The 16,045-nt window shown below is 38.6% G+C and overlaps 1 protein-coding gene across 1 annotated transcript in view; it reads left to right on the top strand.

Moving 5' to 3' along the window:
• The first annotated feature begins 545 nt into the window (after positions 1-545).
• Positions 546-16,045, top strand: part of ZNF804A (zinc finger protein 804A) — a 187,471-nt gene continuing 171,971 nt past the window's right edge. Inside the window, exon 1 of the mRNA XM_081142873.1 lies at positions 546-751. Coding sequence (XP_080998999.1) covers positions 641-751 — 111 coding nt within the window. The 5' untranslated portion in view covers positions 546-640. The remainder of the gene's footprint in view (positions 752-16,045) is intronic.

The raw sequence follows: 16,045 nt of genomic DNA, 5'->3' as shown, positions 1-16,045 counted from the left end.
GCCGCGGCGCCGCGCGGGGGGCGTCCCGCTCGCCGCGCGCTCCCCTCGCGCCCCGACCCGCGCGGCCCCGTCCCGGCGGCGGGAGCGGGCGGGGGGCGGGTGACAGATGCACTCCTCTGACAGCGCTCGGGAGCAGCCCAGTGGCTCCCTGCCATTGGCTCAGTGCGCTGGACCGGCACCGCCGCCGCTATAATAACACTCATGCCCGCCGGCGGCGGCAACTCCGGGCGCGGGCGCCGGGCGCCGAGGACGCTGCCGCCGCTGCGGCTCCCGCGGCTCCCGCTGCCCGGCTGCGCCCGGCCGCCGCGCCTGCCCTGATCCCGCTCCGCCCGCCGGCCCGCCGGCCCCGCCCGCGATCCCCGCGCGATCCCCCCGCGGGGCGCGTGTCCCCAGCGCCTTAGGAGAGGAGACGTGGGGGAGCGCGGCGAGCATGCGGAGGCGGCGGCGGAGCCCGGGCGCGCCCCGCGGCGGGGTGTAGCGAGCCGGCTCCCGAGGGCGTGCGGGGGGCGGCGGCTCGCCTCCCCGCGGGCCCGCAGCCCAGCCCGGCGGGCGCAGCGCAGCCTCCCCGGGCTCCCGCGCGCTGCGGCTGCGGGCCGGGCTGCGTGGCAGCGGCGGCTGCGGGGCGGGCGGCGGCTGCCCCATGGAGTGTTACTACATTGTCATCAGCTCCACGCATCTCAGCAACGGGCACTTTCGCAACATCAAGGGAGTTTTCCGGGGCCCTCTCGGCAAGAACGGGAACAAAACTCTGGTAATCGCTTCTGCCCCCCCCGCCCCCCTCCCGTCTAGCTGGGGCATTTGGAGGGTCGAGGTCGCCGTGGGGTTTGGGGGCGTCGCGGTTCAGTTCGTGTGTAACGCGTGTCCGTGTTTCCCGTGCGGGCGCGGGGAGAGCGGGCGCCTTGGGGGAGCCTGACCCGGGCCCGGCTGACACTTGGCCAAAGCTGCGGGCTGCGCCTCCCGCACCGCGCCGACGGCGACCAGCGTCTCCGCGCCTGAAGCACATTGAGTCCGCAGGACCTCTTTTTAATAAAAGAAAAAAAAAACAAAATCCCCAACCCCCAAGTAACCCCGTAGCATTTCTCGGCTTAGAGAGCCTGAGGTGAGTGCGGGCGCGGTGCGGGGTCTGGCGGCGGCCGGGAGCCCCGAGGCGGCAGGGCGCGGGCCGGCTGAGGGACGGTCCCAGGAGGAGTTGGCGCCCCGCGTTTTCGGGAGGGCTGCGGGCAAACTTCTCCGTGGAGAAGTTGTCGGCACTGCGGGGCCGAGGGAGTGGCTCCGGGACCCCCGCTTTAACTTCCAGCCGTTCGCCCCGGAGGGGCTGGCGCTGCGCGGGGGGCGAGGCGGACGCCCCAACCGCGCGGCTGGGGACGCGCGGGCCGGCGGGCGGCTGTGCTGGACCCCGGCGCGTGCCCCGCACCCCCGCACCCCGCGCCCCGCAGGAGGCGCACTCCTGATTGGTGGCTGGGGCGCCTGCTCCCCTTCGCGTCCCCGCCCGGCCGCAGAGCCTCCCTGCGGAACCGGCTCCCTGCGCTGGCGTCTTCCGAGAAGCGTGCACCCCAACAAATAAGAGGCGGGGGCATTGGGCTGAGTGCCGCGGGGAGCAGGGCCAGGGTTAGGTGGAGACGCGCAAGTGTGTGTCCCTGAAGTCTGGGGCCGCTAGCAAGCAGCACCCCTACCTCACCCCCCCCCCCTTTATTTTTTACAAAGTGATTACTTAGCCTCAGGGGAGAGGAGTAGTTTACGGACAAATCCAGCTAGTCCAAATGCAAATACAGTATTCTTAATCTACTTTTCTTTATACATATCTTTTAAAACATGGTTCTACATTTTATATATATATATATATATATATATTTTAATGTGCCGTGATGTGTTTTCCAAACATAAAAAGTTCTCATCGGAAGTTTTAAGTGAATTCTGACATCGATGTGATGCGTTTGATTTTTTTTTCTCTTTGTCCCATGAATCCATCGGACCACTCCTCCCAGCTCATTTCAGACGCAGAGAAGCAGGATGAGTTTGTGGCTTTTTATTATTGTTCTGGATAAGATTGTTAGTTGTTGTTACTGAACAAAAGAAAGTGATGATAGGCTTCTGTGGTCTTCCTCAGAGCAGCAGGCAAAGGCTAAGGGAATTGTTAAGGTTATTCTAGCTTGATTTAGGGAACTCAACCAAGTAGGAAGGTAAATATTTGGGGGAGTAAACCTTCATTTTAAAGAAAGTATGCTCTGGCTTCTTTTTTAAAAATCAAGTTTCACTTAAGGGAAAAGGCAAACTTATTGAACAAGATCTCATTTAGTTGGTGATAACCATACAGCAGAGTTGATGGGAAAAAAATTTACTTGCCAAACCTCAACTTGTTAAAATTATGGTAATCTTGATGCTTAAATCAACCTTGGGTTTTTAACAATGATTGAACTTGCTTATGCTGATTTGTTTGTTGTGGGTTTGAGATTTATTAGTTCTTTATAACTCTTATTAACAAAGAATAGGTTAAATTCTAGATTTTCCAATGTAACTTTATGAGATTAATAAATCTAACTGTATACAAATATCAGAAGCAAAAAACAGATTAAAAAGTTTAGAAATAACTCCTACCATATTTCTCTTAGTTATGGTGAAAGACTTATAGGGCCTTCATAGCTAGTCCTTTTAGGTTATGTTCATAAGCTGCTCAAGTCTGTATTCCTGTGTAAGAGATTTATGCTGACAGAAATGGTGGAGGTTTTCATGTATGGTCCAACTATATTTGAAACTATTAGTTTACAAGGTAAAATATGTCACATGTTTATTTCCTGTACTCTTTGATGATTTTGTTATTGAAGAGAGTGAGATTTATGCCTACTCTTTAAGTGTAACAGAAGACATTCTAAATATATTTGTAAGTGTATTTTGTATTAAGGGATGTTTATATTTTTAAACATTCTTTGTAAACATTTATAGTTACCTAAAAATGTATTCTTTATAGCACATAGGATGCTATGAGAACTCACTATAAACTAAAACTTACTACAAGCTAAAACAAGAAAACTGAACATGAAACTTCTCAGAATTAGCAACCTTATAAAAAACACAAGTATTACTTTAAAAATGTATATGTGCTACATTTTGAACATTTTCAAGTAAGAATTTATTATTATCATGTTTTTAATCTCAGTTTCAGAGAATGTTTATGAGATCTTTGTACTTTCTTGTCTATTTGATTTTGATATATTTTGAATTTTTCCTTAAAAAACCTCATCAAATTCTGCATTTTAAAATATGCATCATCTTAAAAAGATTTTAATGATATCTCCAATATTGTTGTTGTTTTCCAGGAAAACTACAACTGACAACCTAAAACCATTTAGGGAAAAGGCATTTTGATTTTTCCAAAGAACTTCCAAGTATTTTCAAGCACTGGGTAGCTAATGGATATTCTGAACATTTAAAAAATTCACATTTAAATAAAATGATTTTATATTCTTTAAACAAAATCATTGAGCTGATGTAAGATAGCCTATAACTGTTAATACAGTGATCTTTCATGAATTAGAAGTTTTCTTAGAGAATAAAATTACTTATAGAACAAAACACAGTTTTGAGTGACATTGATTAATTGTTGGTAGTCCTAAATCCAGAATGTAATCCTTCCACTCATATTGAGGATATTATCAAAATGTACAGTCCTTTCCATAGGTCATATCATGCCACTTACACATTAAATTTTAAAAAGTACTTAAAGATTAACCTGTTGTCAATCTTGACCCTATTCCTGAGCTTTTAAATATATTTCTCTTGACAATTTTAACTGAAAATATACAAACTTCCATTTTACAATGTCTTACAAGGAAAGAAAAAAGTCATTATACCTGTCACGAATTCTGTTATAAATAGCACCATATATGTAATATAGCTTTAATTCCATGGAATAAGAAATAAGCTAATTTTTAATTAGTGTTCCAGAATATTCTGAATAAGTTATATGGTTTAATGATAATGAATTAAGTTTATTAATGGGTTCTCAACATATTTGAGTTCATTCAGATTTATTGAGGTATCTCAATTGCAAACCACTATTCTAGGCACCACAGGCTCTATGAAGAGTATTACGCATTAAGTAGTATGTGTTAAGTTGTATTCAGGGATGATTATGTTCATTTTCAATGTGTTGAAGAAGTATTCACATATTTTGACATGTTTGCAGGTGTCTTGTCACTCTCAGAACGTTTTCATATGTATTCATTTTGAAAAGTATGAAAAAATTCTGGGGTTTTCCTTTGGGTATACAGGAACTCACGAAAATTAGGTAGGTATTTGAAACATAATATATGGCCTTTAGTGCTAATTATTATCCTCTAATATAACATTATTATTCATGTCACTCCCTTACACATTTCTGTATCTCCTAGAAATGTAATTTTAGAGGTTTCTCCACTCATTGAAACTCATTTATGTAGCACATTTAGGATTGTTAAGAAGACTAAAGATACCAATTGCTGAATTAGTGCTAATGAAAAATTGTCATTGTTAGAGTAATATTCTTAAGTAAGGTCAGGGGTGAGGATGGATTAAGGTGATATCTTAATATATCTTCAAACTTTCCTACTTTATAGACTTGTTCACACAGTCAGTATCTATTCTTCCAAGTTTCTTTTAAACTATTATGCATTCAGTATCAGAGACTATCTTGTGTCTCACTTTTCTGAATGCACGGTGTCATGGTGTCATATATTCTTTGCTATACTTGTTTTTCATTCCAGCAAAACTTTACAACTTGCGAATTTTCAGAACACATTATTCAAGTAAGGGAAATAACTTATAATTAAATTATTTATGTTTGACATTAAAAAAGCAGTATTTTAAGGCAAATGTTGTCAAGTGATACCTATTACTGAGGTATTTGATGAATTAGCTAAAATTCAAATAGTGACATAATATCTTATCTTCACTTCTAAGATCTGTACTAAAATTTTCTAGGTTATTGATGACTGCAATTACATTTTTATTGCAAATACAGATAAGTGAGAGCCTTGAGTACCACCTAATCCAAATTCTTCATATGGTTGTATTCTAGGCCAAATTCGTCTGCTGGAGTAGTTTGTTTAGTGTGCACCATGTTTCAAAAGTTCAGAAATAACAGAAGTAAAACCAATAACTTCAAAGTACAGTAACTCCTTACTTAAGTTGTCCACAGGTCCTTGGAAACTGTGACTTCAAGTGAAATAGTGTATAACATAACCAATATTACACACTTCTAAATCAAGACTGAAAATACTTGTCATATTGAACATTGGAATAACTGTGACCTATGCAGACATTTAAGAAAGATTAATAAAACCAAGATCATTATTTTTCAACCCTCTTATTCCAGTTCAAGGTGCTGGGTGGCCAGTGCCTCTCCTGGCAGCTCAGTGCACAAAGCAGGAACCCACATGGACAGGATGCCCCCCCACCTCAGGGCCACTCACACCCACACCCACACTCACCTAGACTGGGACGACGCAGACAGGACAAATCGCCTAATGTGCCCTTCTTTGGGATGTGGGAGGAGACCGGAGTACCTGGAGGAAACCCATGCGGACATGGGGAGAACAGGCACACTTCACACAGACAGTGGCCCTGGCTGGAACTGCTTTATTGTTTTCTCATCAGTGTTATAACAAAATGACACTGAATGAAAGGACTTTATTCAAGGACCTGCTGTAGTAATTAGTAAAAGTTTATTGTGAACCAAAAAGGCAGTTTGCAAACCAGGAGCACTCAAACCAAAACATGGAATGAATCTCAGGGGTATGTTGTTATAAAGCAGCTTATGTAGTAAAAGGAGAAGTGACTGTTTCTTCTTCACAGTGATTGGTTATACTACTAGAACTTTCATTGGTTATCTCAGCAACCTTCGGAAACAGTTCATGTTTTGCTTATGATTTCTAGAGGCACAAGAGAGAAATGACCCAGCTCAACTTAGTCTTGTAAAATAAGCCTACTTAAACTTTGTTTGTATGAGTAAACTGGTTTTGTCTGCTCAGGGAATTTTGAAGGCTGGTCTCCTTTGCTTTTTATTTTAACTATTCCCCCTGTTGGCCCTTTTCTCAGCAGACCGAGAGAATGGCCGACCAGAATAGCATTATTCTTGGTTACCACCACTGATATAGTCAGGCTAAAGAATCACACATTTGCAATTTCCATTAATTGGGTAGATGAACAGGAGTCACTGTCTTCATCATTATGTGGCTATTGTTGCTTTCATCAAGCTGTCTGGTTTTAATGGTTGCATTTGGTGTGAGTGGTTGTCAACAGGCATTTAAATACTTTGAGAGTATACAGTGCACTAGAGAGGTTAATATGATGACTACAAGGAGAACAAAGTATTGACAAATTCCCCAAAGTAGAAATTCCCAGGAGCCAAGATTTAATCAATTAAATAACTCCAATGCGTTATAATCAGATTCAGGTTTTCCGTTTCTAAGTCAAGCAACAATTATTTGTATAATGTATAATTGTGTTTCAATTAATTAAAAGTTATTTACATAAGCACAATATAATGTATTAGCAAACACATATCCTCGTGATTATTTAGGACAGGATGAACTTCAAGATGTTTTATTTCAGGAGGCTGTGTTGCAGGTGAGCTTCCACTTAAATTAGGCCTCTATTGGTGTAAGCAGTCAGGTCATTTAATGAGAGGCATTTCTATGGAAACAGGAGTAAAACAAAGGTTAATAGTTTGAGCAAATTAAAAATTCAGTTTCTAAGTTTGGAGATCAGCCAGTTGAGAAAATTTCTAGATGTCGGGTTAGAACGATTTTCACATGGAGTGAGGGCAAGCCATGGCAATCAGACAGATTTTTCTGGTTTGCAGTGTGAATGTCTCTGGTAATCTCTCTGAGTAGCTATGTAAAGACAGGCATGAAGGCTGTCCACATATGAGCTGTTGCGGTGACTTCTCAGAAATTTTTATCAAGGTGTCCAGCTTTTGCTTGCATGTCTTAGAGAAAAGGGCATTTTTAGTTTCATGGCGATTCCAAGTGAAAATAGTGGGAGAAAATTGGAAATGCTAGATCAGAGAGTTCTAGCCAAATATTGGAGGAAACGTGGAGAATTTAGGATTCAGTTCAGTTTACAGGTAGAAACCAAATCCTCAAAGACAATTAACAGCACTAGGCTCTGATATTCATAAAGGTGTATTATTGAAATATAATTTTTCTCTCTGTAATGGTCCCCATTTCTATCAAAGATAATCATAATAAAATTAACATGTTTGCAAGTAAAGTCTACTTTTAATAAAATTGGCCTGGTCATTTACCTAAGTGCAGCAAGAATAGTGATTGACCATATAGGCTGTTTTAAATATGCTTTGTTGGGACTTTTCATTAAAAAAATCTCAGATTGGATTTCAAAAGTCTCTTGAGACTTGGAAGCCAAGTCAAAGACTTGCCCAGTTGTGTCCTTTTACAAAGAGAACAGATTCTTACTGAACTTATGAAAATACAAATATTATCATAAAAGTAAGAGTATTTAATAGAAGTTTCTGAATTCTAGAGGGATCAAGTAGAGAGAAAGAGATATTTCAGCTTTTGTTGCAAAGAAATACTTTACCAAGTTGCTGTGAGTTGTAGATAGTGTTAAAGACAAGAGAGAAAGGGGTCTTTTAAAACTGAAAAACAAAACATTAAAGTACCAGCAATGTTTTAAATGAATTCCTAAACACTTTAATTACCTTCGTTAGTTGGTTTAGTCTATTGTAATTTATCTTTGTTGATCTGGATCTTTTGCTACCAGTTTTATGAATGTATCAGTTTTCCATCAGATTTTAGAAATTCTTACCTAATTCACTGTTATGATCTTAAATGTAACAGAAACTTGCATTTTAGAGTACTTTTCAGGGTCTTTTTCATAAATCTCTTTTAAAGTTGGGGCATTTTTTGCAGGAATATTTTTGCAAAAGCATCAGAATAAAACAACTGTCTGCAAATGACAAAACCTTTTTTAAAAAATTGGCTGTGGTTAAAGATCTGGTGTGAACTCATTATAATGCCATTCACAAGGGAATTTGGTTATTTCTCTGACATATATTTTTAAATTATGACTGATAACATACCAGTACATATCAGTTTAACATCACTTCTTATTTGACAATGCTTCCAATGAAATTTAACTTATACAGAAAGTTGCACAGTTGTAAAAAACTAAGCTCTTTAACAGAGAAGAATCAGTTTTCTTAAGTAATCAAAGACCTAATAAAGACAAAGCAATGTATTGTTTTCTAGGCAGATTTTATTAGTGGTAAAGAAAGACCTTTGTTTATATTTCTTATTAAGACCAGAACAATAATCGTAGAAAATGTCCTTTTAAACAGAGAAAACTAAATATAAATTTTGCATTGGTATTTTTGATATTAAAACATTTTTCATTTTCTTTTCAACTTAAATAAAACCATTTCAATATTAATAAGCTTGACCACACATGAAATTCCTTTCTGAAGATTACTTTTTCCCAGACATTCTGCAACTTTCTATATCCACTTAGGTTTTGTCCTGTCTTTTTCCTTTCTTATTTTGGAATGGTTTATCTGTTTACTTTAAGGCAAAATTACTTTGTTTTTTTCTTTACCAAAACAAACAAAAAACAAACAATGTCATTCATATCTTTTCTGATTTAAAATACCATTCTGTTTTCCTTACCTACTTTTCATATGCAGTCATGTTCTTTCATTCTTAATGTTCTAGTAGTTTTGCATAAAATCTTAGCTCTTTTACAAATCAGATTTTGGCAAGAAAACTTCTACAGCCGTCTGTATTTGAATGCCCTCCCCTTTCTTCAGTTTCTGTGGGTGTTTTGTGTTTTTTTTTGGAGTGTTTACATTTTAAAGACATGATAAGATTTACAACTACAAGGGACAGAGAAAAAAATGTAACTTTTCTTTTAGGAATTTGGGGGTAATTGCTATTTAAAGGTTTCCTGTGTACCGAAGGCCAGATGACATGGTGCGCTTCATCTGTTCCCTCATTAATCACCACAAGGTCCTCTTCATTCTCAGCACTTTCCCAGAGATTCCACCTCTCAGCATCCTAACCAGGCTTTTGTCACAAGTGACTTCCTAAGCTCTACATTCAGCTCGCCAAGGTTTCCACTTATTACCGTGCTCTCCCACCTTGTCTGCCAGTCCCAAAGCTAGCAGAGGAGTGAACAACCTCGGTCCTTCTCTCATCTCAGCTCTTCCAACTTTCCAACTTGAGTTTGAGCCTGTACTGGGCATTGGTGTCCAGCCGACCTGCCCAATGGAGCGGCCAGCTCATTGCAGTGGCCACTGGTTTCTCTTCTTTGCCACAGTGTGTTGTGTGCAGTTCATCCAGCAAGCACATTGACGCAGCCAGAATTTCAGGGTGTCCCTGTACTCATGAGGTGGTTCTAACATACAGGCTACCCTTCCCCAAATAGAGGTCAATGGACAATACAGGATTTCCCCCTGGATGTTCCTTTCCCAAGGCTACCGAACTTATGGAAGGAGCTTGTATGAGTTATTTCTGCCCATGTAATAAATTTTTCACTGTGGCAATAAAAAGTTTATTAATAGACATAAATATCTTTTGTCTCTCTAAAAATTTAAAAAGTAGATAAACTTAGGTTTAGCATTGAATGTTTATCTTACTTGAAAATGATTTAGATGTTCACTGAATATCAATTATTTAGTTCAACTTAATATAAACTTTTATTTACATTTATTTAAATTTCTTGCTTCTAACAAATATGCTTGGATTAGACACCAAACAGCTCCTTATAATGTTATTTTTCTTGTTTATAACTTTGGAAGACATGCTTGCTTTTATTGAACCAACAAACTTAAACTTGCTTTTATTTGTCAAAGATTATCACAGTTCATGTGGACTTGAAAAACATTTGGGTTAGTTTCTATTTTTGAGAGTATACTTGATTTATATACTGCTTAATATTCTTCAAGCCTATTAAATAGTGCTCTTTACAAAATAATTTTGGGAATACCATGTGAAGGTAGAAAAATATCATATATCTTTATCATACATAAATTTACAGACAGACACAAATAGACATCTTATAGCATTTGTTTTCAAAATTTTAGCCATGTCTCAGGTACAAAACTCAAAAGAATAGTTGGATCCAAATTGTGTTTCTGGCAGATGGACTAAGTCAAGGTTACCTGCTCAGATGGTCAGTGTTTTACTAAAGATTTCTTTTGTTTGATGGGTGCAAGGACCCTTTTAGAGCTATTTTTAGAGCCCTTTGGTCTTTTGAAGCTTCTGCATATCAATTAAAGAAGACATTCCTTTATCTCTGAGAATTTTGGAAGCTTCTCTTTCAAAGGTGCCCCTTATAAATGAACTGGTCTAAGTTAACGTTTCCTCAAAGTGGCCATTACAATTTCAGATGATCGGAAAGCTCACTTGGTTTTTCAGAAAGGCATAAGATCCTACTCCATAGTGGGTATAGGTACAAGAGACAAGAGTTTTTAAGGGAGGAGATTCAGACCAGTTGGAACCCATCTTTGCCTTTAGATTCTCTAAAAGAAATAATCTGTGAGGAGCCTGCTAATCCTACTGATGAGCAAAACCCAGGCAATCATGGTTTCCTCCCCTTTCAGATAGTAGGGTGATTTACCAAGAAGCTTCAACAAACATAAACAGAAAGAAAGTGTGCATATTAAAGCTGGAGAGTGCAGAACACAAAAGAGAGCAGAGCTCAGATGCAAGAGAGATTTACCCTCAAACTCCAGTGTTGGTGAGAAAGCAGCGAGTTCAAAGGGTCCCGTGGATGCACCAGGTTGCTCATCAACCTCACTCAGAGTCATTGGCATCTTCTTTGGAAATAATCTTTTTAAAATGATTGTAATGATAAAGTGTTGAAATAATTTCCTCCAATTACCATGTTTAACTGAGATATGACTATCGGAGGCAATTACTCTACATTAGGATCTTGAGCACTCCTGCTAGAAAGAAGAAAAAAATTAGCAGTTTTGATCTGTGGTGTACTAAAGTCAAAATTCATGAAGAAACTCTGTATCTTGACTTATCACTTTTATAAATCACTAACTACAAAAAGTAAGCAATATAATTTTATGAATTTTCCTTTCTAAAAATTTTAACTGGCAACCATTTGATCTGTTTTTTCTTATTATAAATTACCCTTTGCCACTGAGAAATTTATTACCATATATACTATTTTATGGTGGTGTTTTCAACTAAAAACTTCCACTAATTTTACAAATATATTACAGTACACTTCCTAGCACAGTATAAGGAAAAAAAAAATGGAGTACTAAATAATTAAAACTCAATTCTCATTGTCAAAGTAAACAAAGTCCATTACCTGATGTACTACTCTGTACTCTTTCATAATGCTTTGGCACCATTAGAAGAAAGTTATATAGTTTACTAAATGTAAGTACACTTAATGTATAAAATGTTCATGCTGACAATGCCATATTCAAGTCATTATAAAATTTTTTTTTCTGAAATAGGTTTAGAAAAGTCAGCTTTGCTGAGTTTGACGGCTAGTTTTATGTGTCAACCAGAATAGTAGCCATTTACTTAATTGAACATCAATGTAGCTGTTGACGCTAAGATATTTTGTAGATGTGATTAATATATACAATCAGTTCACTTTAAATAGAGGCGTTGACCCTCCATTATATGGATGCATCACAGTATCAGATGAAAGGCCTGAGGGTCCAGCCCACCTGTCTGCCCACAGAAACTCACAAACCACAATCAAGGAGTCAATTCCAAATTCCTTAAAATAAATCTCTCCTTCCCCCAAACTTTGCTTGTGTTTATCTGGAGAAGTCTGATTGATGTATTAAGGATCAGTTTATTATATATCTTTATAATAAGGTAACTCATTGTTTAAAATATAAATCATATCTGGGTTTAATTGGAAATAGACAAAATGGGCTTTGTTAAATCATTTAGGTTCAGAATTGATAAACCGTATTGTGGAATGTTTCTGTTATTTTATAAAAAACTTTATAATAACTTTATTTTAAATCTATGCTTGGATTACAACCTTTTAATCAATCTCCCTGCTGCTTCCCCCTCCCCAAAAGACCACATTTATAACTATGTAAAATATAGTATTTTTATTGATTCAACTCCAGTGGCTAATCACACATGCAGTTATAGTATTTGAATAAAATCAGCCTATCTTTAAATGAGAGGAAATAATTTTAAATCTAATATCAGTGTGCACAATTTGGTAGCCTAAATTTAAGAAAATAGGTTTAAACGGGGCTGTGTAAAATAAAAGGCTTAAACTTTATAAAACAAAGATATTTTCATAAAAATATACAGAATGATGTCAATGCTCACCAGTCAAAATCCAACAGAAGCACAACTCTAGTTGAATCAAATTGCACATATTGGTACTTGTTGGAATAAAGTAAAACGCACACCCTGGGGAGCCTTGGGGAGCCACATGAAGAGGAAATAATGAATAATTTCATAGGATGCGAGATTGCATAAGGAGACTTTAATGGAGAGCTAATTAAATAATTTTTTCCTGGATTGTACTGTGAGAAAAAGGGCCAATCCTGTCATTGACTATCTTTGTACTTTTATCTGGGAGGCAAGAGGGACAGAGTGGGGGGAGTAGTAGCTTTTGCCCATGTTGCTGGCAGATGGAATGTTGGGTAACAGCCACAATGTTTTCATTTTTGTCTGCTCAAACAGATTGCAGAGTGGTCTTGTGTGTGCTTTTTCTAATTCCATCATGCTCGTAGATGACCTCATCTGATGTTAGTGGACTGTAGACTGTTCCTGTTTGATAAGAGAACATCACATCTTACTCTTAGATCTAGACAGCTCCTAGGTTACAGTTCTCAAGGGGTGCTTCCTGTTTTCTTGTGTGTTTTTTTCAGAAAATACATGAGAATGGATAAGTGCAAACAGGAGGTAGACATGACCATCAGAGAAGAGAATTTAAAGGAACTGAGATCCAAAGCTGGGGAATTTTTGGATGAGGGAGGGAAGGAGGACAGTCAAGGAGAATGGTGGAATGAAGAGGACATGTGCTCTGAACTGGCACATTAACATGAGGGCTCTGGGGGGTAAAACACCCAGCTCTTGAGAGAAATACAGGGGAAATAATGTTTTTGGGAGAAACAGATTTCAGTTTGATCAAAATTGTGAAGAAAAACTCTTGTGAAAAGTCTAAAGTTACAGAGACGTCATTGGTAATGGACACTACTGAATTCAAGGAGACACAATCCCAGAGTTCTAGAACAGGTGGAAATATAGAGAATTATGTAACAAAAGAGAGTGTAACATAGTCATAGGAGATTGAGGTTCTGGGAAGGAAGGATAATTTGGGAGATCTGGGCTTCTTGGAGCAACTGATATCATTGGAGATGCAGGATGTAAAATAAAATTGGTTTCAGTAATCCCAATGCAGGTTATGGTAGCAGTGGAATTGGGGAAGATGACAGAGATGATGGTCGTGTGGGCCCATTCAGAGTCCTTGGGCTCACCTTTGACTCCTGTGAGAATGAATTATGTTTGGCCCTACTCTGTGCTTCAGAGCTTTCTTCTGACCCCTGATTAAGTGTTACGGCAGAGGGACAAGGTTGCACCTAGTGTACCAATTTTCTTCCATATTCAGCCCCTTAGGGTGCAGAGTATTAACAATGACTCAAACAAAGGTGAACCCATCCATATTACCTTATTTATGCCCTTCATACAAGAAATACCCAAAGAATTCAATGCGGAGCAAGCAGTTTTATTTGGAGAGAATTTAGCAAAGGTCTGGAGCTCTGGGAGCTGCCAAGCAGTTTAGGTGGATTTTATGGAAAGCAGGAGAGTTTTGGATGATAAGTTTCTGGGAAAGAAGTGAGACCAGTTACGGGGAAGGAAGGCTTTTAAGGATGAGAGGTTTGTACTGAATGATTTTTCTTACAACAGGTCAAGGGCAGCAAAATGGGATAAGATGGATTCTCTCTTTGTTTAATGAAAACGTCTCAAGTGACATAGTCCAGTGGCCTCTGAGGAAGTCTCAGCAGAAATACGATAAAGTTACCTTTGTGGTATTTCCTTCAAAACCTGAATTTAGGAAATCACTTCTCCCTGTTGAAAGGAGACAAAGCACCTTCGTGTGAGGGAAGAGAATGGCTGCTTCCACATGCATAGTGGTTGCAAACACAAACACTTAATAACCAGATGGATCTGAGCTCAAATCCTAGATATGCCTCTGCATCAGTAAAAAGTGAGTAGAGCTTCTTGTAACCCAAACCCCAAATATCAACTCTGTACCTAAATCGTGTTTTATATAAATTTTTAATATGAGAGAAATAGGCAAGTAGATATTTTTTGACATTAAATAGTTCCATAATGTCAAAGTGAAAGACTCTGGGCTTTTATTTGTATTTTTCCTACAGTTGTAAGGTGGTTACTGCTCCAGCCATCACATCCACATTCTAAGCTAGAATAAAAGAGTAAGAGGAAAGGACCAAGAGTTGATTACTGTTTCGAGAAGCCCACTCAACGGTGTTTGCTTACACGTGTTTGGCCAAAGCTATGTCACAGGACCACTTCTAAGGGTAGGGAAGGATGGAAACATGATTAATTAAGCCAGGCACATTGCTTGCCTTAATAAAATCAATGTAGTGTTAAGAAGAAAAAGAGGTGACTGATCAGACAAGAGACATCTAACACAACTACTGACTAGCTTTATGACCTAGGTCAAGTTCACCTCTTTTCACTATTAGTCATATTTTCAGTAAATAGAGATGATAATAAAACCTACCTAGAAATCAAGTTTGTAGATCAAATGAGATGAAGCATATAAAGTAATCTGCACCAGGTTTGTTACATAATAAACTCTCAGTAAATGGTGGGTGCTATTGACAATATTTCATACTGGAACATTAATATCTGTTAGAATCTTATTTATTCAACTCAATATGTGTGCATTTACATAGTTTGGATACAGTATCTAACAATATCAATATTTCCTTTATTCTCAGTTTACCCATGGCACCTCTTACATACTTATTGCCACCCCAAGATTCATAAAATCTCCTCTCTTAAATATGGATCGGGCCCTGAATATTCTAGTAGATAAAGAAATGAAAATCTTATGGAAATCTTCAGATATCAGCCATTTTTCGGACTCATAATGTCATGGAGCTATACTCTGTATTTCTAGAATGCTAGCTCTTTAGGAAAGCTTAGAATTTCTTTTAACTCTCCTCCATAGTAATTTCCATAGTTATGATTCTCTTGCAGCTTTTGGATCTCTACAGTTCTGATGTTACTAAATTAATATTTACACTAGAGGGCGGCATAACATTTTCTCTTGCTCTCATATAGACAGGTATAGTAAATAATCATGGGTTAATAAATTAGTTACCACAGTTTTAATTTTTTTAGCTAAGAATCACTTAAAATTTCACCGACCAAGAGTAAGTGGGATTAAAATGTACAGATGTACTTGCTATGTGCTTTATTTGTATACTTCACCCAGTAATTGTCCGTAGTCATTCTCTACCTCAGCCACACATGATACATGTAATAAGGTGGAGCTGGCATAGATTTGATGTCCAACTATACCTTATTGGACTGTCATTCTTGGCTATACAATTGCCAATTTTCACTGTTTAAGTTGATGTCTCTAGGTTCTTCTGAGTACTTACAGTCTACTAGTTTTATGGATCATAAAACCCAATTTTAATATCATAATTTGTAATTAAACTTGATTGACATTTTTATGGACTACATTATTAAGCAAAAAAAGGTGGACTGTGATGACCAATATTTGTTGAAACAAGAATAGCTAAAAAGTAAAGAATGTTAAATTTTAACATCCAACCTTATTTTCATGATTGCCACAAGTGATATTACAGAAAAATAGTAGTAAAATATCTGAGGCTCAAATTTCCCAGATTTATTAAAATTTAATGAATTTTTTTCCATGAAAGTTGGGATTAGATTTGTTAGGGGAAATGTGCATATCGAATAAATAATACAAACTGTTCTATTTGTATTACTAATCACTGTGAAATTATTGATGCAACAAGAAAGGTGCAATTTTTATAGTTCAGGAC

Source organism: Miniopterus schreibersii, assembly GCF_964146895.1.
Source record: "Miniopterus schreibersii genome assembly, chromosome: 7".
Taxonomy (NCBI): Eukaryota; Metazoa; Chordata; class Mammalia; order Chiroptera; family Miniopteridae; genus Miniopterus; species Miniopterus schreibersii.
This window is presented reverse-complemented; position numbering and strand designations above follow the sequence as displayed.